Source organism: Bos taurus, chromosome 13 (genome assembly GCF_002263795.3).
Source record: "Bos taurus isolate L1 Dominette 01449 registration number 42190680 breed Hereford chromosome 13, ARS-UCD2.0, whole genome shotgun sequence".
In the NCBI taxonomy this organism is placed as follows: Eukaryota; Metazoa; Chordata; class Mammalia; order Artiodactyla; family Bovidae; genus Bos; species Bos taurus.
In genome coordinates this window covers 65605035-65628995 of record NC_037340.1, presented here as the reverse complement: position 1 = coordinate 65628995, position 23961 = coordinate 65605035, and the positions used below count along the sequence as shown (strand labels likewise).

The following is a 23961-nucleotide window of genomic DNA, read 5'->3' as shown; positions in this document are numbered from 1 at the left end:
AGTAAATCCATTCTTGAAGAATAGAAAATCATTCTTAAAAAAAAAAAAAAAATCATCCCGAGTCTCAAGTTATTTCTGTAGTTTTCATATACAGTTTCTGGTGTTGAATAAGAATTACCAAGCATGGGGATTCCCTCGTGGCTCAGTGGTAAAGAATCCGCTGCCAATGCAGGAGACGCAGGTTCAATCCCTGATCCAGGGGGATCCCACATGCTGTGCAACAGCTAAGCCTGTGAGCCTCCACAACTATTGAGCCTGTGCTCTAGAGCCAGAAGCTGCAACCTCTGAAGCCTGAGCACCCTAGAACCTGTGCTCCGCAACAAGAGAAGCCACTGCAATGAGAAGCCTGTGCACCACAACTAGAGAAAATCCCATGCGGCAACAAAGACCCAGAACAGCCAATAAATGAAAAATAAAAATTTAGAAAAATTACCAAACATGCCAGGAGGTAGGACCAAATGACTGCACAGCAAAAGAGAAAAACCAGAAAAAAGTAAAAGACCCGCAGGGGATACAGGTACTAGAAGCGCTGGACAAGGGCTGTAAAATGACTGAGTTCGTCCAAGAAAATATATGACATGATGGGGAATTTCAGCCAAGAACCAGAAATCTAGCAAAAAGAATAAAATGTAATTCTAGAACTAAAAACATACTGAAATTGACTGCAGTGAAAGTGAAAGTCTCTCAGTCGTGTCCCACTCTTTGCAACCCCATGGACTATACAGTCCATGGGATTCTCCAGGCCAGTATACTGGAGTGGGTAGCCATTGCCTTCTCCAGGAGATCTTCCCAAACCAGGGATCGAACCCAGGTCTCCTGCATTGCAGGCGGATTGCACTGCACTGGATTCCTTACCAACTGAGCTATCAGGGAAGCCCACTGATTGCAATAGATAAGTTTTGTAGATTAATTACAGCTAAACTATAAAATAATCCATCAGAAAATGTCCAGATTGAGGTCCAGAGGAGGAAAAAAAAGAAGGAAAATTCAGAAGAGAAAATGAAGAAACGACATGGCAGTCTAAAATATGTGTAACTGGAGTCCACAAGGAGAGAAGAAATAAAATGGAGCAGAGATCTGAGGAAATGATGGCCAAGACTTTTCTGAAACTGATGAAATTTATTCAGGCTGAAGATTCAAGAAACCCTGTGAGCATCAAGTTGGAAAAACAAAAAGAAAACCATACCTGGGTATCCTAGTAAAAATGGATAAAACTCAAATACAAGAGAAAAATCTTAAAAGCAAAGGGGAAAAAAACTATTCTTCAAAGAAGCAGCAGGAAGACTGACTTTCCAATAGAAAGTCTGGAAACCAGAACATAGTAACTTTTATAAATAAAAGTACTGAAAGAAGATCAATACCTACCTAGAGTTTTATACTTAGCAAAAAATACTGTTCAAAAAAAGGGAAAAATACAGAGATTTTAAGACAAATACTGTATTAATATAAATACTAAAGGGAGTTCTTAGGGCAGAGGAAAGTGATCCTCATAACCACAGAAATAAAGAAGTGAAGTGTTACCAGAAAGAAAAGAGTAATTATGTGGGTAATATTGATTGTATAAAACAACAATAATGTCTTGGGGCAGTGAGATCATATTTATAGAACTGAAATATCTCACGGCCATAGTACACATGATCAAGGTCCTTGCATTATCTGTGAAGTGGTAAAAGTATTAATTTAGTCTTACCAAGTCAAGGATACAGAGTAACTGCTAAAAGAACAATAAGCTAACATGAGAAAAGTGGAAATAAATATTTGATTAATCTAAAAATAAGACAAGAAAGGAGAAAAATCTATCAATAAATTTACATTACAGATTAGAAAAACAATATGATTATCTAAATAGATACACAAAATTCCATTAAATTCAACAATTTTCTTAACCAGAATAAGTGTATTTATAAGAGACCTATAGTAAACATCATACACAATGGTACAATGCTAAAAGCAATTCCTTATTTACAAATAAGAATACAGCAGTATTTCTAGATACAAGATCAATAAAAAGGGCAAGAGCATTTCATCAACTAAAGAAAAAGAATACAATAATAAAAATACTACTTACATCTTTCCAAAATTAAAATACTAATCTAACGAATCTTTAAACAATATGTAAAACTTCTGTGTGGAAAATATAAAATTTAAATGAAGGACACTACAGAAGACCTACATAAATGGAGAGACATAATCATGTTCTTGGATACAAAAGACTCATTTATAAACATCAATTTTCTACCAAACTGATGTACAGATTTTATATAATTCCAGTCAGAACCTCAACATAGAAGTTAAAAAGCCAAGTCTAAATTGTATATGGAAAAAGCAAAGAGCCAATGCCAAGATATTCCTGAAGAAGAACAGGTTGGAGGAATTTGTCTTTTCACTTACAGTAAGTCTCCTTCGTACCAACATTCAAGTTGTGAACTTTCAAAGATGAGAACACGCGTCCCATCAGGGTCAGGCTGGGTGCAACTGCAGCCTGCCCGTCTCCCGTGCCGACGTCGCTCAGCCGCGCTGTCTCCCACCGCCTCTCCCTCCTCTAGTCAGTGACGCTTCCTGCCTGTTAGTGCCGGCCCCTGGATGCTAGCTCTTGCACTGTACTGCCTGACTTTTCAAGGTACTGTAGTGTAAAATTAAAAATGTTTTCTTTACTTCTGTACTTGTTTTTTATGTATTATTTGCATGAAAATAATATTACAGTACAGTACTATATAAATGATTGTGTTAGTTGGATACCGAGGCCAACTTCGTTAAACTTATGAACAAACTCGACTTACTGATGTGCTCTTGGAGTGGAACTCATTCATATGTAGGGGACATAATGTATATAAAAAATCCTAAGGAATTCCCCCCAAAACAGAGAGGTTGCAGCATACGAGACTGATGTACAAACATCAATTGTGTCTATATAGTAACGATGAACAGCTGACAATGGAATGAAGAAAGACTTCATTTACAATACCATCAGACAGAATAAAATATTTAGGAATAAACTTAACAAAGAAATATGACTTGTCCACTGAAAACTGCGAAACAGTACTGAAAGAAAAAATAAAGATAGCCTATGTTCATGATCAGAAGACTTAAAAGATGGCAACACCTGTCAAACTGAATTACAGATTTAACACAATCCCTATCAAAATAAAATCCTATCTGCCTGTTTTTTGAGGAAATTGACAATCTGATCCTAAAATTCATACGGAAATGAAAAATGAAGTATGAACTTTAGAACTTCCTTTAGTGAGAAAATGAGAGCTAGCCATAAACTTCTTTTGCTTGAAAAATAAAATTGGAGGATTCACACTTCCCAGTTTCAAAACTTATTTCAAAGCTACAGTAATCATGACAGTACGGTACTGGCCTAAGTATACACATGTCCATTAATGCAGTGGAATAGAATTGAGTCCAGAAATAAATCCTTACATTTAGTCCGCTGGTTTTTGACAAAGATAGAAGACTATTCAATTGAGAAAGAAGAGTCTCGCTAATAAATGCTGGGACAACTGGATATCCGAGTGTAAACAATGAGGGTGGACCAACACCTCACACCACATACAAAAACTAACTCAAAATGGACCACAGACCTAAATGTAATTACTAAAGGTATAAAACTCTCAGAAGGAAACAGGAGTAAATCTTCACAAGGCTGGATTAGCAACGGCTTCGTAGACTTGACAGCAAGTCACGAGCGACAGATGAAAAAAACCAACTGGACTCCATTACACTTTTGTGTTTCAAAGAATACCTACTAGCCAAAAAGCGGAAACCACTGATGAATGGATAAGCAAAATGCAATATATCCACACGATGGAATACTATTCAGCAATAGAAAGGAGTGAAGTGCTGACACATGCTACAACATGAATAAACTTCAAGAACATTAGGCAGAGTGAATCCAGACATGAAAGAACACATCGCGTATGATTCCATGCGTGTGAAATGTTCAGAACAGGCGGATCTATAGCGAATGAAGCAGATGCGCGTTTTAGTGCTTGTGCTCAGTTGCTCAGTCGTGTCTGACTCTTTGTGACCCCATGGCCTGCAGCCTGCCAGGCTCCTCTGTCCCTGGGATTTCCCAGGAAGAATACTGGAGTGGGTTGCCATTTCCTAGAGTGATGGCTGAATGGGTACAAGGTTTCTTTTGGGGTAAGGAAAATGTTTTAAAATTAGGTAGCAGTGATGGTCACACAACTCTGGATATACTAAAAACCGCTAAATTGTATACTTTCAAGGGGTGAATTTTATGATATATAAATTACATTTTAATACTATTATAAAAACACTGCTCACAACCAAAAAGTAGAAGCAATTCAAATGCTCATCAGTGGAATGGATAAGCAACATGTTCATACGGTGGAATGCTGCATGTCAATGGAAAGAATGAACTACACGTACATGCATTAACATGGATGAATCTCACAAACCAGGCTGAACCAAAAAGGCAAGCTTCAGAAGAATTCAGACACCCGGCTTCTATGAATGTAAATTTTGAAAACAGGCAAAACTAAACAGTATGTTCCTTAGGGTCACACATATATGTGGTACAAGTATAAAGAAAAGCAAGGGCATAACTAACACAGAACCAGGATAGTGCTTACTGCTATGGCAGAGAGAAGGTGATCTATCACCAGGTCCAAAGAGCCTGGTAATACTCCATTTTGTAAACTAGGTGGTGAGAAAAGGAGTGTTCTAAATTTTTCTTTATTCTGTCTACTGTTTGCATGTGTATTTCACAATAAAAATGAAGGTTAATAAGAATGAGAGCAAAAATAAAGGTTTTCAGATAAATCAAAACAGGGTTAATGCCAGTTCTCCAGGTTCTCACTAAAGACAATTCTAGGGACTTACCTAGTGGCCCAATGGTTAAGAATCAACCTTCCAATGCAGGGGATACTAGTTTGATCCTCTGGTCAGAGAACTAAGATCCCATATGCTGTGGGCAACTAGAGAGGCCTGCAGACCCCAACTAGAGAAAGCTGATACGCTGCAACGAAGACAGCCCATGTGACGCAACCCAGACCCAGCACAGCCAAAAAAAGACAGTTCTAAAGGATGAACTCAGCGAAGAAGAAAATGATCCAGGAAGGAAGATCTGAGATAAGGAATTATGAACAAAGAAAATGATAAACACATGGGAGTTATTATTTATACACACATTTAGATAATTGAAAATTATATAATGATAATGTGTGCGGTTTTAAATCATAAGAAAACAATTAGATAAATTATATGTTAAGGCTTTTGTGTTGTTTGGGAGAAAGGTAAAAATGTTGAATAACTTGCTTTTACAATTTTAAGTGTTAAAGGAACAGAAATACGGTGCATAACTTCTATGGTGGTTATGGCTAGTTGTCCTAGCATTTGTCTCTCCTTCTCCCTCAGAAGTAGAACCTTTTCTTTATTTTGTTTGAAACAGCAACTTTATTCAGATGAAATAAAACACAGGAATTTCTCAGGCAAACTGGATTTTCTAGGACAAAGTACTGTCAAACGGAAAATATGAGACATGGTATGCAAAGTCATAGAATAAGTTACATGAGTACCAGGGTTGAATAACGACTTCTGCTGTTAGTATGATGTCCTATCTCTAATATGCACACTCTGTCCAGCAAGCGCGGCACAGACGTTTGAAAACAAGTACTCTGGGGGGGACCTGTAGTTTTAACTGGGCACATACATGGCTGCCCGGACTCAGGCATTTCCCAGGCTACCCTTGCGACAAGCTATGAGAAGTCTGGTCAAAGGGATAGAAGTGGGAGTGGTAGGTGGGGCTGGCTTGTTCTATTTTGCTACTGGTTCCTTTGCAGCTGGAATGCTCTCGGGGTTCTGGAATCCAGCAGCCATTGGGAAAGATGAGAAGATCTCATGAATGGAAGCCGATTATGACATCGAACCTAAAGAAGCAAGCCTGGGGCTACAGCATTACTATTGCACACATTCCTGAATGTGAGAGAAATCAAGTCTTGTTCAAACCACCTTTTCTTTCCTTTTTAAATGTTATTTATAGGCAGACCTCATTGGAAAAGACTCTGATGCTGGGAGGAATTGGGTGCAGGAGGAGAAGGGGATGACAGAGGATGAGATGGCTGGATGGCATCACTGACTCGATGGACGTGAGTCTGAGTGAACTCTGGGAGTTGGTGATGGACAGGGAGGCCTGGCGTGCTGCGATTCATGGGGTCGCAAAGAGTCGGATACAACTGCGGGACTGAACTGAACTGAATCCAAATTAAAACACAGCCTCAAAATAGCAATGGGAATGGAGAGAGAGAGGTGTGTTAATGCAAAAGAAGGCAAGAAAAGAAAGGGAAAAAAAGAAACCTCTAAAAAGTAGAATGAAGAGCACAAAATAACATGGTAAGGATAAATCCAAAAAGGAGCAATCCCATTGTAAATGGGTGACATTTTCTACTTTTGAAATAAAAATCAACAGACTGAACAGATTACCAAACTCAGGTATATGTGTATAAGAGGCATAATTATAAGGCGAGTGAAAAGTTGAAAGGACTGAAAGCTGTGTGGCAGATGAACACTAACCGAGGAAAGCTGGTACAGCAATACTCTCAACACTTTACAACAAAGACTTTGAGGCAAAACACAATTAGGCATCTGGAAAAATAGAATGAATCACTAAACATTCACCAGGGATATTATTACATCCTGAGCTTCGTACATCTAAGATATCTTCAAAATAACATAAAGCAAACATCTAAGATATCTTCAAAATAACATAAAGCAAAATGTGACAAAACTTTAAGGAGAAATGGACCAACTCACCATTTTATAGAAAGTGCTAGACTTCCCTCATGGTACAGTGGATAGGAGTCCACCTGCCAATGCAGGGGACACAGGTCCGATCCCTGGTCTGGGAAGATTCCACATGCCTCGGGGGCAACTAAAGCCCATGGGCCACAACCACTGAGCCCTTGCTCAGAGCCCAGGAGCCGCAACTACTGAGCCCTTGAGCTGCAAGTACTAAGGCCCATGCCCCAGAGCCTGTGCTCCGCAACAGAAGAAGCCCCTGCAGCGAGAAGCCCACGAACTGCAACCAAGAGTAGCCCCCCGCACCCCCACAGCAACTAGAGAAAAAGCCCTCACAAAGCACCAAGACCCAGAACAACCAAAATTAAAAAAAAAAAACAATTTTAAGTGCATGATACACATCCCCTAATACAACACAATTACGCTGACAACAAAATAAAAAGGAGCCCGTCTTCTGGATTAACATCCCCACTCAGATCTCCCTCTACAGCCTCATCTGGCATGTGGTTCCTTCGCTCTCCTCCATGACCATTTCAGATGCTCCCCAACCTCCTGATTCCCCTCTGACCTTCTCAGTCTGTGTTGGTAACTCTGCTCCCCCACTGCAGGGTTCCCCGAACACAGCTTCCTCCTGTCACTCTGGAGGAACTGTGTGTTCTCCACTAGTTCAGTTCCCTCTCGCCCACCTAAGAATGTCATCCAACAGTTATCCCCTTTCTCTCCGGCATAATGAATTTCCTTTTTCCTGCAGTCATTCTCAACAATATAGAAATGTGCCTGTAACACTCCATTTAAACATAAAAAGAACAACAGAAAAATCCGAGCCCTCCCCTTTGACCCTTCGCTCCCTTCATTTCTCTGCTCCCTGAACAGAAAACTTCATCAATGGAGTCATCTGTACTTGTGGTCTCCCAGTTATTCTATTTTCTCTTAATCCTTCTTCAGTCAGGCTGTCCTCCCCTCGGCACTCCACCACCTCCAAAGCAGACCAGCTCTTGAAGCCTGTGATGACCTCACATTCCTAAATCTGCCCTGCTGTGCCCATCAGAAAAGCCTCTGACACAGCTGATTCTCTCTTGAGAGTTCTCGTCTCATTTTTGACCTTAAGTCTGTACTTGGATGGCTTTCAAATATGATCTCCAACCCAGAGACCTGGGGAGACCAGACTCATGTATCCAACTGCCTGCTTGACATCTCCACTTTGATACGTAATTTGATAGCGTTCAAAACCAAACTCCTGACTTTTCTCCCGATATCTACACTAGTCTTTCCTATTGCAGGGGCAGCTCCATCCTTTCTGTGACTCACAACACCAAATCTTTTTTGACTCCTTTCACTCTTAAGTCTATATCCAACCCTGTCAGGAAATCCTACTCTACCTTGCAGATACACCCAGAATCTCACCCCTCCCTTAAACAATCTACAGTCTCCATCTTCTCTTCCCCAGATCCTGTTACTTCCTCCTAAGTCATCTTCCAGCTTCCCCTTGCACCCCTCCCCCCACTCTCTTTTGAACAGAGAAACTAGATTAATCCTGTAAAAAAGAATGTCACATTGCAGGGCTCAGAATTCTCCAGTGTGTTCTCTTCTGGGCAGTCAAAGCCAAGCCTTTACTCTGAGGCCCTCTGTGATCTGGGGCTCCGCCACACCAACTTCATCCCCCATCTCCCCCCTTCTCACTCCTGCAGCTATACTGGCGGCCTTCCCCAAGCCTGGAACAGGTCAAGCTCTTGCTCACCACTGGAGTTCTCTGATCTTCAGAGTTCTAAGACTGCTTCTCTCTTCCTTCCTTCTGGCTTCTGCTCCAAGGTCGCCTTATCTGGGAGGCCTTCCCTGACCACACTCCGGGGGACAGCAACACTGCCCCAGCCACGCAGCACTGCATCCTGCTCTTACTGGGCTTTGTTTTCTGTTGCATGTCTGACCATCCTGCACACTGGGGTTATTTTCTGTCTCTCCCCATAAGGAATGTAAGCTCCATGAGGGCAGGGACTTCATGTTATTCTGCTACATCCCCAGGAGCTGGCATGTGGAAAGAATTCAGTAAATATTCACTGAATATTCACTGAATGAAGGTCAGGACCAAGGGAAGGATGCCGCTGTCTTCCTACTGTCCCACAATGTCCTGACACTCCTGCAGTTACACAAGATGCGCATGAGACACAGTAAGATTAGAAGGAGACATGCAATTGCCATTCGAGCAAAAGTGATCATTTATGATGTGACTCCAAGAGGACTGAGAGCTGAACAGGTCTCGGGACACAAGATCAGTGTGGGTGTCTCAACGCTAAGTATGCAAATATAGAAACTCATTTTACTACCAAAAAAAATACAAACCTAGGAAGTAGCAAGGAATAAATCTAATACAAATACGTAGTCTTCATAGATATGTTACTCAAACTTGAAAAGGAGCATGTAAGAAGGAGATCTGAATAAATGAAGAGATAAACTGCATTCATAGCTAAGAAGACTCAGTATTTTTTAGGTATCAGTTTTTCCCAAGGTAATCTATACACTCTATTTCTAGTCAGTGATTCAGCAAAGTTTTTCTAAGGAATTTGATATACTAATTCTAAAATTAGGATTGGAAGAATGAAGATATAAGTAGACTTTTTCTTTCAGAACAAAAAGAACAGGGAAGGGGGTTCACCCTCTGAGATGCCAAGGCATGCCAAAAAGCTATGGCAATTAAGTCGTATTAACACAGAAACAGACAAAAGGGTAGCAGAAGAGAACAGAACTCAGAGACACACCCCTGCGTGTGTAGAATTCTCGGCAGAGGTTATGACTGCTATGACTAATCAGCAAAGAAAGCAGAGACTCAGGAATGTGTTGTGACAACTGGCTCTGCATATGAAAAAGTAAGATGAGATCTTAGAATGCACAAATGCAAATTGCATATGGATTAAACACCTACATATGAAAAAAACAAGAAACCCCCCAAACTTTAATAGCAACAGCTGGAGATCTCAATACCTAATTCACGATAATAGAACACCAGTCATAAGTAAGGAAAAGGATTTAAACAGCATAATAAACCAACTACATCTAACAGACACATACAGAGCACTCCACCCAACAAATGAATACACATTCTTCTCAAGTATACATGGGACATTTTTCAGGACAGACCATGTGTTAGGCTACAAATTAAGCCCCAGTAGACTTTTTAAAAGATAATATTATACAAAGTATCTTATTCGACTACAAGAGGACAAAATTAGAAATTAGTAACAAAAAGAACACTGGAAAATTCACAAAACTGTGGAAATTAATACACAGTTGAACAACCAATAGATCAAAGAAGAAATACAAGAGAAACTGGAAAATAGTTTGAGACAAATGAAAACAAAAGATGTTACATACCAAAACTGATGGGACGCAGCAAAAGCAATGCTAAGGGGGAAATTTATAGCCATAAACATTTACATTAAAAAACTTAGGAAAGATCTCAAATCAACAACCTAACTTACAACCTAAGAAACTAGAAAAAGAACAAACTAAACCCACAGCTAGCAGAAGGAAGGAAATAAAGGTTAGAGCAGAAATAAGTGAAAGAGAGAAACAATAGCGAAAATCAATAAAACCAAAAGTTGGCTCTTTGAAAACTGACAGTACTTCAGCTAGGAAGACTAAGAAAAAAAGACTCAAATACTAAAATCAAAAATGAACGTGGGCATATTACTACCAATTCTACAGAAATAAAGATTATGAGAGAGTACTTAAAATAACTGTACATCAACAAATTTGAAAACCTAGATGAAATGGACAAATTCATAGAAAAACAAAACCTACCAAGACTATATCATGAAAAATATAAAACCTGAATAGACCTGTAACTAGTAAGGAGACTGAATTAGTAATAAAACTCTCAACAAAGAAAAACTCTGGAGTCGGTGGCTTCACTGCTGAAATCCGTCATTTAAAAATGACTAAAAGCACTCCACCATTACCCACACTGTACAGCTGCCAGAACTTACACAGGACTGGGAAACAGGCTCTGGGAGGGCACAACAGAACCTTGTGCACCAGGACCCAGGAGAAAGCAGTGACCCTTCAAGAGACTGTCCCAGACTTGCCTGTGGGTGTCTGGGAGTCTCAGGTGGGGTGTGGGTCTGTGGCGGCCTGCTGCACGGTTGGGGGCACTGAGTGTAGCAGTTCATGCATGGGATCTTTTGAAGGAGGTCACCATTATCTTCATTACCTCCACCATAATTTCAGTTCAGTTCAGTCGCTCAGTCGTGTCTGACTCTTTGCGACCCCATGAATCACAGCACGCCAGGCCTCCCTGTCCATCACCAACTCCTGGAGTTCACCCAAACTCATGTCCATCGAGTCGGTGATGCCATCCAGCCATCTCATCCTCTGTCCTTCCCTTCTCCTCCTGCCCCCGATCCCTCCCAGCATCAGAGTCTTTTCCAATGAGTCAACTCTTTGCATGAGGTGGCCAAAGTACTGGAGTTTCAGCTGTAGCATCAGTCCTTCCAATGAATACCCAGGACTGACCTCCTTCAGAATGGACTGGTTGGATCCCCTTGCAGTCCAAGGGACTCTCAAGAGTCTTCTCCAACACCACAGTTCAAAAGCATCAATTCTTCGGTGCTCAGCTTTCCTCACAGTCCAACTTTCACATCCAGACATGACCATTGGAAAATGGCAACCCACTCCAGTACTCTTGCCTGGGAAATCCCATGGACGGAGGAGCCTGGTAGGCTGCAGTCCACGGGGTCACTAGGAGTCAGACATGACTGAGCGACTTCACTTCCACTTTTTACTTTCATGCATTGGAAAAGGCAATGGCAACCCACTCCAGTGTTCTTGCCTGGAGAATCCCAGGGACAGGGGAGCCTGGTGGGCTGCTGTCTCTGGGGTCTCACAGAGTCAGACAAGACTGAAGTGACTTAGCAGCAGCAGCAGCAAAAGCACTCCTTAAACTTTTCCAAAAATTGAAGGGGAGGAAACACTTCCTAACTCATTCTATGAGGCCAGCATTACCCTGTTATCAAAGCTGGACAAAGATACTACAAGAAAACTACAGGCCAGCATCCCTTATGTACACTGATGCAAAAATACTCAACAAAATACAGAATTCAGCAGCATATGAAAAGGATTATACATATGACCACGTGGGATTTATTCCTAGAGTGCAAGGATGGTTCAACATGTGAAAGCTGATCAATGAAATATGCCACATCACCAGGATGAAAGGCAAAAACCATACAATCAATTCATGCAGAAAAAACATTTGACAAAATTCAACACTCTTTCATGAGAGAAACAGTAAACCAAGAATAGAATGAAACTACTTCAGTAAATAAATGCCATATATGAAAAATCCACAATGAGCATCATACTCCAGGGTGTTTTCTCTAAGATAAGGGATAAGGCAAGAGTGCCCACATTCATCACTTCGATTCAACATAGGATTCAAGTTTCAGCCAGAGCAGTTAGGCAAGAAGTAATAAAAGGCATCTAAATTGGAAAAGAAGAAGTAAAATAATGTTTGCAGATGATATGACCTTGTATGTAGAAAACCTAAAGATTCCACCAAAAAAATCTGAGAGAACTAATAAATGAATTTAGCAAAGCAAGTAGGATTAGGATACAAAGTCAGTACACAAAGATAAGTTGCATTTCAGAAATTCCCTGGTGGTCCAGTGGTTAGCACTCTGCACTTTCACTGCTGAGGGTCTGGGTTCAATCCCTGGTCAGGGAACTAAGATCCTGCAAGCCATGTTGTGTGGCCAAAAATAAATCAGTTACATTTCTATATACTAATGATAAATACCTGAAAAGGAAATTATAAAAATGATTCCATTTATGATACCATCAAACAGAACAACATATTTAGGAATTAACTAAGGAGGTGATAAACTAGTACAATGAAAACTATAAAACCCTGTTGAAAGAAATTAATGATAAATGGAAACACACTCCTTATTCATGAATTAGAAGACTTAATATTGTTCAAATGTCAATACTACCCAAAGCAATCTTCAGACTCAATACAATTCCTATCAAAATTCCAGTAATTTTTTTTGCAGCTACAGAAAAATCAATCCTAAAACTCATACAGGACTTCTCTGGTGGCCCAGTGGTAAAGAACTGCCTGCCAGCGTAGGAGACATGAGTTCTATCCCTGGTCTGGGAAGATCTCACATCCCACCAAGCAACTAAGCCTGTGCATCACAGCTGCTGAGCCTGCACTCTAGAGCCCAGGAGCTACAACAAAAGTCACTGGATAAGAAGTCCTCGCACTGCAATGAAGAGTAGCCCCTGCTCACTGTAATCAGAGAAAAGCCCGTGCAGCAACGAAGACTCAGCATGGCCAAAAATAAATAAATAATAAAATTATATCCATAAAAAAAGATGTTGATGCTACCATCTTTTGGTAGCATCTTTTGGGTTCTTGCCAAGGGCTTCGTGTTTCTAATCTTGCATTAATACACAGCCCGGTGGGGTTGATACTGGTCCACCCAAGTCACATGTGAGGAAGTGGAGGCCTGGAGAAGTGAGGTGACTCACCCAAGGTCTCTCTCATAGCTCCCTTTCTCGAGGGCACCTAGGAGACAGGATGGCGGGCCCCCTCCCTCGGGCTGCTGGCCCTGTTTCCACCCCTGTTCACCTCTAGCCTCCCAGCACTGGGCCTCCTTTTCAGTTCCTGGCTTGGGCTGCATCCATCTATAAGTTAGGGTGATGGTGGCGGTCGCTGCAGCAGGCACAGCTGGTATCATTCACCACTGGGCCCTCAGGCCAAGCACTCTTCATACACAGGGTCCCATCTTACCCCCGCCGTAGGCTAAGAGTGGGGCTCATGATCCCCACTGAACATGGGGAGAAGCAGGCGCAGATGTGCTGAAGGTCACACAGCTGTTAAGCCGTGGAGCACTTCGCTTCCATGTGTTTGTTTCTTCAAGACAGGATTTTAATAGGTCTGACCTCACTGGGGTGAGTTTGGGTGAACTCCAGGAGTTGGTGATGGACAGGGAGGCCTGGCATGCTGCGATTCACGGGGTCGCAGAGTCGGACACGACTGAGTGACTGAATAGACCTCAATGGGTAGAAGCGAGTAAACAGGACGGTGAATGTTGAGAGCTGGCTCGTGGTCAGCCGCCCAGCGCCCAAGGCTGCTTCTCTGGAACTAGTCTCATCAACGCCCCCAGGCCACAGGAGTTTCCACAGGCTATATTTAAGTGTTCCTTTCATCTGCACCTCCTTCAACAGCAAGAAAGACATGCGCACAACTTGATCTTGCTTATCCAAGGGCTCCCCCTTAACCAACCAGGCACGTCCTGCCTCCATCTCCCTCTTTCAAGTTGATGACCTCTCCAGTCACCCGTGGCCCAGACCAGGGAAACTGGAGCTCTCCACTTGACTCCAACCCAGGGCCCCTCTGGCTGGTTCATTCAGAACATTCAGAAACATTTGTTTATCCATTCCTTCCTCCTCCACCCCAGGTCTCCCTGTTTCCAAAGCCTATTCAACACAGCAATCAAGGGTGAGCTTTCTAATAAGAAAATCTGACCATCTCACTGTTACTTCAGATCTTCAGCTGCTCCCCACCCTGCCTGGAGGGTAATGCTCAATACTTTGATCTGATATTTGAGGCCCCTCTCAGTCAGCTTCCTACTCTTGTGATCCGCCCATCCCCCGCTTCCCATCCTTTTCTTTCAGTCGTGGTTCCTGGAATCTGCCCTTCCCTGCTTCCCTGCCTTTGTCCCTGTTGTTCCCTCCAGCTGCAATGCCTGGAGGATCTCCGCCAGGTTTCTGCATGATATGCAGGTACCGCGGTCTCCTTCAGGCACCTCCTTGGTAACCCTCTTCCAGAGATCTAAGAACAGTGACATTAAAATTTGTGGCCATAAGAAAAAAAAGAACAAAAAACAAACTTGTGGCCATGGACTTCGCCAGTGGTCGAGTGGTTAAAAGTCCTCCTTCCAATGCAGGAGATGCAGGTTCAATCCCTGGCCCGCGCACAGCAACTACTGAGCCCAGGTGCTCTACAGCCTGCGTGATACAACTAGAGAGACGCTTGAGTGCTGCAACTAAAAAGATCCTGCGTGCCGCAACTAAGACCCGATGCAGCAAATAAATATTAAACACAAAAAACCTGTGGCCGTAAGTTAGGCAAGGGCCTTGCGTGGACACACAAAATTTAATCAGAAAGCATGGTCGTCAAGGAAGAATTGTGGTCCTAAGAGATACAAGTGTCGTTACTGGCAACAGACAAAAGATGGAAGCAATCTGTGTAGCCACTGACAGACGAACGGGTAAGCAAACGTGGGTCTTTCCCCACAAGAGAATATTATTCAGCCTTAAAAAGGAAGGAAATTCTGATAGAAGCTGTAACGTCAATGAATCTTGAGGACATTATGCTAAGCCAGTCACAAAAGGACAAACACCGTATGATTCCATTTATATAGAGGTGCCTAGAGTAGTCAACGGCACCCCACTCCAGTACTCTTGCCTGGGAAATCCCATGGACGGAGGAGCCTGGTGGGCTGCAGTCCATGGGGTCACGAAGAATCGGACACGGCTGAGCGACTTCACTTTCACTTTTCACTTTCATGCACTGGAGAAGGAAATGGCAACCCACTCCAGTGTTCTTGGCTGGAGAATCCCAGGGATGGAGGAGCCTGGTGGGCTGCCGTCTATGGGGTCACACAGAGTTGGACATGACTGACGTGACTTAGCAGAGTAGTCAAATTCACAGAGACAGAAAGAATGGTGGTGGCCCAGGGGTGGGGGAGGGGGAATGGGGAGTTGGTGTTTGATAGGTACAGAGTGTCGCCTGGGGAAGACGAAAATGTTCTGGAGATGAATGGTGGTATAACACAAAACCTATTTGAGAAAGGCAGCCACCTGTGTGTTACTGATTCACCTGAGCAGTCAGAATACTTATCCTGAATCTAAGGGACAGAGCAATGTGACCAATTCTGTCCTTAAGTTATAGCCACAGATGCAGGGCTGGGAAAAGGGCTCCATGCAGAGTTCGGGTTCAATAGCAAGGGCTGGGACTGCTTATTGAGAAATGTTATCATGTTGAAAGAGCACGTGCTCATAATACTACAGGAAGGTAATACTGTTTGGCATGATATAATAACCCTTAGCAGGGAAGCCTTTTCTCAATCCAGAAAGAATTAAGAATAGTGCCAGAAAGTTTAACCTACTCCACCAACACTTTGTCACTAAGGTACCTTTGCACCTCCGCCTTAGGCTTTTTTTTTTTTTTTTTTTACTGTATTTGGCTGCACCGGGTCTTGGTTGCAGTATGTGGGATATTTAGTTGTGGCATGCAGGATCTTTTAGTTGTGGCATGTGGGATCTAGGTCCCTGACCAGGGATCGAACCGGGGGCCCCTGCATTGGGACCGTGGAGTCTTAGCCACTGGACCACCAGGGAAGTCCCCTCAACCCCAGTCTTATTCTCCTCATCTGTGCCGTCTAATAGACAGCTCCTGGTCGTATGAAGCAAGTGAGCAGCTGCAATGTGGTTTGTCTGGATTGAGATGGACAATAAAGTATGCACTGGACTTTATTTATTTTGGACTTTATTTAGTATGAAAGTAATGTAACGCCTCAATAATTTTCTGTGTTGAACACATGTTGAAACACTACTACTTGGACATCCTGAATAAGATAAATGTATTAAAATTAACTTCACCTATTTCTTTTTTCTTTCTAAATGCAGTTCCTAGAACATTTAAAGTTCATGGTTCACATTATATTTTGACTAAAAGTGCTGCTCTAGGTGCTCCAACCCTAGGCTACCAGGCAGGGTCGGTGGAGGACGGCGTGGAATGAATGATAGTCTGTGAGCGCCCTCCTGCTGCCTAGCATCTGGGATGCCAGCAACCAGACACAGGCCCCAGGGAGAAACTAGAGGATTCTTTTCTGAAGAAGATTCTGAAGGGGTACAGGGAAAAGACACTGACGTTTCAAGATCTTCTAAGGAAAGGACCAGGACGCCCTTAAACTCAGATAGGCAACAGATACTTTGGTTCAGGGTCAGCAGTCCCTGCCACACTGTCACCAACAGAAATCAAAGAGAATTTCACGTCGCATTACAGCGGTTACAGTTATCTCGAAATAATGCTGTCATCATTACTTTAAAATTTAGCAGACAGACTGCAAGACTGTTTATTTCATGCCTTAACAAAGAAGTACATATATTATCACATCACAGGCTTATTTACTATTTTAGTAACTATATATTAAGTACCTGGCTTCCTTTGTTATCCTGACATGATTTTTACTGTTATTTGAAACCAGTATTCTGAGGTGTCTGCAAGCCTACCTCTCAGAAGGCCCTGCCCACAGACCTGCTGGTTACCTCTCACTGCCTCATTGTTTTTTGTCCCAATTAAAAAAAAAACTTTTTTTGTTTTGTTTTAGTTGTGCTGGGTTGTCACTGCAGCTCGTGGGCTTCTCTAATTGCAGGGTGTGGGCTTAGTTGCCCTGTGGCATGTGGGATCTTAGTTCCTAGACCAGGGATCAGACTTGAGTCCCCTGCATTGGAAGGTGGATTCTTCACCACTGGACCACCAGGGAAGTCCCTGTCCTAATTTTAATTTTTATTAAATTAATATATATTCATAATTAAAAAAAAAACAGAAGCACAGCAATAAAAGAAAAATAGATAAATTGGATTTTATCAGAATTAAAAACTTTTGCACATCAAAGGACACTATGAAGAAAATGAAAAGACAACCTACAAAATGGAAGAAAATATTTATAAATCATATATCTGACAAGGGCCTATTATCCAGAATATGTAAAGATCTCCTAAATTCAACCACAAAAAGACAAACAGCCCCATTAAAGAGATTATTTGAATTAGATATTTCTCCAAAGATATACAAATGACCAATAAGAACACGAAAAGATGCTTAGTATCAGTCATTCAGTTCAGTTCAGTCGCTCAGTTGTGTTCGACTGTTTGCAACCCCATGAATCGCAGCACGCCAGGCCTCCCTGTCCATCACCAACTCCCGGATTTCACTCAAACCCACATCCATCGAGTCGGTGATGCCATCCAGCCATCTCATCCTCTGTCGTCCCCTTTTCCTCCTGCCCCCAATCCCTCCCAGCATCAGAGTCTTTTCCATTGAGTCAAGTCTTCGAATGAGGTGGCCAAAGTACTGGAGTTTCAGCTTTAGCATCATTCCCTCCAAAGAACACCCAGGGCTGATCTCCTTGCAGTCCAAGGGACTCTCAGGAGTCTTCTCCAACACCACAGTTGAAAAGGATCAATTCTATCAGTCATTAGGGAAATGCAAATCAAAATGACAAGATACTACTTTATACCTACTAGGATGGTTATAATTTTTTTTTCAAAAGATGGAATAACAAGTGTTAGCAAAAATATAGTGAAACTGGAACCCTTATGCATTGCTGGTGGGAATGTAAAGTGGTGCAACTGCTGTGGAAAACAGTTTGGCGATTCCTCAAAAAGCTACGGAGAAGGAGATGGCACCCCACTCCAGTACTCTTGCCTGGAATATCCCATGGACAGAGGAGCCTGGTAGGCTGAAGTCCATGGGGTCGCTAGGAGTTGGACACGACTGAGAGACTTCACTTTCACTTTTCACTTTCATGCATTGGAGAAGGCAATGGCAACCCACTCCAGTGTTCTTGCCTGGAGAATCCCAGGGACGAGGGAGCCTGGTGGGCTGCCATCTATGGGGTCGCACAGAGTCAGACTCGACTGAAGCGACTTAGCAGCAGCAGTAGCAGCAAAAAGCCAGACACAGAATTACCATGTGACCCAGCAATTCCACTTCTGGGTTTAAACTCAAAAGAACTGAAAATTGGAATGAAACAGATTCTTATATCCAGTGTTCACCGCAGCATTATTCATAGTAGCTAAAAGGTGAAAAAACCCAAATGTCTACCAACAGGTGAATGGACCAAACAAATGTGGTATCAATATTCAAATACAGTAGAATATACTATTCAGCTATAAAAAGGAAGAAGTTCCGATATGCTACAACGTGGATGAACCTTGAAAACATGCCAGACACAAAAGGACAAGCACTATCATTCTACTTACATGAACGATCTAGAATAGGGAAGTTCATAGAGACAGAAGGCAGATTAGAGGTTACCAGGGGCTGTGCAGAGGGGAATGGGGAACTATTGCTTAATAGGTACAGAATCTCAATTTGAGGTGATATAAAAGTTTTGGAAATAGATGTTGGTGATATACAATATTGTGAATATAAGTAATGCCATTGCATTACACTTAAAAGTGGTTAAAATGGCAGGTGTTACATATATTTCATAGTAACAAAATGAAAAAAATTTAAAGAATTACCACATGATCCAGCACTTCCACACCCAGCTATATACTCAAAAGACTTGAACGAAGGTAGTCAAACAAAATCTTGTACATGAATGTTCACAGCGGCATTATTCATAATAGTTTTATCTGCTGTTATGAGTTTTATCCTGCTATTAGAGAGTTTTTATCCTGATGGTTAAATAATTATTTTTTCATCTTTGATGCTATTACTGTATATTACCAACACACCAGTATATTACCATGACTTTTGCTGTTTTTATATAATTTGCTTTTGCTAACTCTAAAATTAAGTTTTATTTTATTTTTTGGCCATGCCACATGGCCTGAGGGATTCTTAGTTCCCCAATCAGGGACTGAACCTGGGACACAGCAGAGAAAGTGCTAAGTCCTAATCACTGGACTGCCAGGAAATTCTGAAGTTCTATTTTAAATCAAATCATAAAATTAAAAAACAAGAGGAACTACTAGGCTAACAATAAAGTCAGCAATCTTATACTCCATCCCTTCCTGCTCCTGGGTTAGTTGCTCACTTTTTTTGTTTGTTTGTTTGTTTTTTAGTTGCTCACTTTTAATATAAATAAACAACCAAAGATTACTTGACATTCCAAGAAAGATTCCAACTGAAAAAGATACATAGAAAGAAGCATCTAAAGGAAACAGAGAGAACACAGAGACACGTGAAAACTTAAATAAATATATATGTAGGTCTTAGAAAGATAGAAGATACTCTATCCACTTAACAAGGAAAAACTGTTACTAAAAAGGAACAGAGTAACAAAGTGCTGTTATACGGATGGCTCTAATAAACATTTGATGGACACAGTGAAGTCAGGAAAACCTCCAAATCTCAATAGATTTCTCCAGTAAAAGATACACAAGTAGCATATGCAAAAATGCTATACACTTTTATTAGCCACCGTGGAAACACAAATCCAAGTCACAACAAGGCACTGCTTTCCCCCTGTGATGGCTATAATCATAAGGGCAGTAATTACAGGAGTTCAAGTGAGGAGGTGGGGAAATTAGAACCCTGGTGTGCTGCTAGTGGGAATGTTATAAATGGAGCAGTCATTATGGAAGTTCAGCAGGTTCCTCCAAAAGTTAAACACGAAATAACCATATGACCCAGCAATTACACTTCTGGTTATATACACAAACTTGTAGACAAATGTGCACAGCAGCATTATTCACACTAGCCTAAAAGTGGAAACAATTCAAATGTCCATCAACAGACAAATGTTTAAATAAAATGTAGTATATCCATAAAATGGAGTATTATTCCATGGTAAGGAATGAAAACCTGATACATGCTACACCATGAATGAACCTGCAAAACGTGGCAAAAAAAGGCAAAAGTGAGACACAAAAGACCTGTCATGATCATACTGTATGACTCAATTTGCATAAATGTCCAGAATAGGCAAATCCGCAGAGACAGAATTAGTGGTTGCTAAGAGACAGTGGGGCAGAGGTGATGAAGGGTGACTGCTTATAGTCATGGGGTTTCCTTTTGGAGTGATGAAGATGTTCTGAATTCAGACAGCAGTGATGGTTGCACATCATTATGAGTGTACTAACTGTACTAATGGTAACACTGTAAAAGGGTCAATTTTATGGCATGTGAATTATATCTCAAAGTTGTTATAGCATGGAAAAAAAAAGAAAAAGCCTTCCAGAAAGACAGACAATAAAAAGAGACAAAAAAGATCTGAGACAGGATCAACTCAGCAAACCCAACATCTGAGTGACAGCAGTTTCAGAGAGACAAAACAAAACAAGTGAGGGAATTATTTTTTAAAAATTAATGTAAGACTACTTCTCAGAAACAAAAGGTCTGAGTCTACACATACAAGTGGCCTATTAACCACTGGTGCAAAGACCCATTCCAGGACACAGCATCTAGAACCTTCACAAGAGGTGAAGTGAAGACTTAACAGCTTCCAAGGACTGAGAACTGGATCGGCCTCAAACTTTTAGGCACAAGTGAAAGTGAAAGTCTTAGTTACTCAGTCGTGTCCAGCTGTTTTGTGATCCCATGGACTGTAGCCCTCCAGGCTCCTCTGTCCATGGAATTATCCAGGAAAGAAAACTGGAGGGGGTTGCCATCTCCTTCTCCAGGGGATCTTCCCGACCCTGGGGCTGAACCCACATCTTCTGCATTGCAGTTAGATTCTTTACCATCTGAACCACCAGGGAAATCCACACTTTATTTTTTTTTTTTTTAAGCACAAGTAATGGAAGCTAAGTATAATACAGCCTCTTTAAGGTTCTAAGGGAAAATTATTTTCAATTTTATTTAATATTATATATATATATCTACATTTATATAAAAATAATGGGTATTTATTATTTTCAACTTTACACTCAGCCAAACTATATGAGGTCCGAAAAAAGACATGGTGGTTTCCAAAAATTTATCTCCAACTGAAGGTGTGTTCCAGTAAAGTGAAGGACTAAACCCAGGAAAACAGAAGACCACATGATCCAAAAAGCAGGAAAGTAGCTACGGGCAGTCTCAGGTGATGAAAAGGGAAGTCTCCGGACAGCAGCTAGGTAGCAGGCCTAGATAGCAACTTGGCCAGACCACAGCCGGGGACAGAGGGCGCTGGGAGAAAACAGGAGATTATGAGATGATCTGATACGTCTGCACACCTGGGAAACAATGTCGATGGTGGGCTGGCAGATCTTGTGGGGCATGTGAAAAAAATTACAAATAAGAGCTTAGAAAACAAAGTATACAGAAGAGGAGGCAACCATTCTTTTTAGGAAAAACAAGACGTATCAGACAATGAAATCATACTACAAGGCTCTGCAGTGAACATCACTTACATGCTCACAGTAAACAGAAATACTGGTTGTTTTTTTAACCCCAAACTGATGTAATATATGGAGGGTGGGGCACAGGAAGTGGAGGTGACAGAGCTAAATATGAACTGTTATAGCCGATTTCAATACATGATGATGACTAACTTAAGAGGAAATGAAAGGTATTCCCATTTAAAAAAAAAATGAAAGAAATATTGAAGGTAGATACCAGAAGACAGAGCAGTTGAGAGCTGAAGGTGGGGAAGGCTGAGGAAGAAGGCCAGAGGGCTGGATGGTTTCTATTAGAAGCAGTTCAGGATCCATGCCGCTGCTCTGATTTTGTAAATACTAGTATTGTAAGAAGTCATTAGGTATATACCTCACAACAGTTCCCTGCTGTGACATCAAAGCTGGGAACTGGCCTAGAGACAGTAGAAACAGGGACTCTGCAGCATCAAGGGGTGTCTTCCTCAGGCCCTGCCCACCAGGGGTTAGTGGGATGCTTCGTCCCTTCTGGACAATCTAAGGACCTGTCCCTCCTGGCTGGTCTGTGGAGGGGAGCAAACTGGAGGCCAGAGCTTCCCTTCCCTGTATCAACCACCTGTGACTCCAGCCTCCCTACATATTCCTAGATCTTTCTTGAACTAATTTCTCAGGGGAATTTTTGGGAACAGGTATGGTATAAACATAAACCTAAGTGGGGAAGTAGATGATTTCTGTCTCACCCATTCACAGTTCCTCACACCTGCTGAGCCCACAGTTAGATCCTTGATGCTTGGCACACAGTAGGTGCTCAATAAGGAACTGCTGAAGGTATAATTATAGTGCCAAGTTTCTGTGCTTGGTACTTCATCAGACCTTGAACAAGTACTACTACATCAGACGGTAGGACTATCTCCACATTACAGGTAAGGAAACAGGCTCAGAGAAACCTGCCCAGGTCACTTCCCTAGTAAGGAATGAGCTGGGATTTAACCCCGGGGGCGGCTGACCCCACAGCCTATGCAACTAGCAGCTGCTGACGTAAATTCTTTCTGGAAAAAGGCTGGTTATGTAGGTGGATAGAAGGAAGAAAAGCAAGAATGAAAATAAGAGGTGGGCTCACAACTGAGCCTAAGAAGAGAACTTAAAGAGACTCCCCGTGCCGAACCCTGGAGACTTAGGGCTGGCACCCCCACAGTCTGCCCCAGCCAGCCGGCCTCGCAGTACCCACCTTCTTCAGAGAGGTTGTTCTCTTTGGTCTCCTTGTCCATCTGGCAGCACCAGCCCTCCAGCCGTTCCGTTTCTGCCTGGAGCAGCTTCAGGAACCAGTAGCCGTCCCGGCGGCAGGCCCCGGGCTGCGCGGGCTCTGCCGGGGAGCTGGAGGAGGTCTCCAGCCAGGGGTCGGGCGGGGGCAGCGAGGACGCCTCCAAGGCAGGGTCGCTGTTGTCTCCATAGGAGAGGTTGCGCTTGATCTGGGCAATCTTGGGGGCCTGCCGGGGGCCGGCATCGATGCTGATGGAGTTGGGGTGCGGGGTGCAGTCTGGGAGGCTCTTCTCAGAGGACTTACAGCTTGAGTCATTGGCATCCTGGGTATCCGAGTCGGTGTCCCGTCGGGAGGACATGCTGTGAGAGGGGGCACTGCTTCTGTGGGGGGCAGGGAGGGAACGGCGTGGAGGAGGGGTGGGGACAGGAAAGGGTGAGTCACCAAGAGGGTCAGAGACCAGAGGCCACCCCGACCCGGACACACGGGAGACAGAGAAACGGATGCATCGTCTGCTCACCATGCGCCTGAAGCGGGTCCCACAGCCCCGTCTCATTCTCAGCTCAGCCCCCCGCCCTGCCCGCACACGCACACACGGACAAGGTCATAAGGTTGCCTGTTTACTGCAGCGGGGCCAGGAAGCCCACCAACATTGGGGGTGCTGGGCCGTGACTCCGCCCGGCCTCAGTCCCCGTGGCTGATTCCTCTCACGGAGCAAGCGCTCACCCTTGCTCATCAGCACACCCGGCCGCCCCGCCCGCCCAGCCTCCCACGCCTGGACCACCGCCCGCACCCCCAACCCAGCTTGGTTCTTAGAAATCCAGCAAGGAGAAGTGGGTTAGGGA

The 23961-nt window shown here is 42.7% G+C and overlaps 1 protein-coding gene across 12 annotated transcripts in view; it reads right to left on the bottom strand.

Annotated features, from left to right (window-relative positions):
• Positions 1 to 23961, bottom strand: part of DLGAP4 (DLG associated protein 4) — a 201913-nt gene that overhangs the window by 7254 nt on the left and 170698 nt on the right. For all 12 annotated transcript variants that reach the window (XM_059893033.1, XM_010811462.3, XM_010811463.3 and 9 more), the window contains one exon: positions 23087 to 23499. In XM_059893033.1, coding sequence (XP_059749016.1) covers positions 23087 to 23499 — 413 coding nt within the window. The remainder of the gene's footprint in view (positions 1 to 23086; positions 23500 to 23961) is intronic.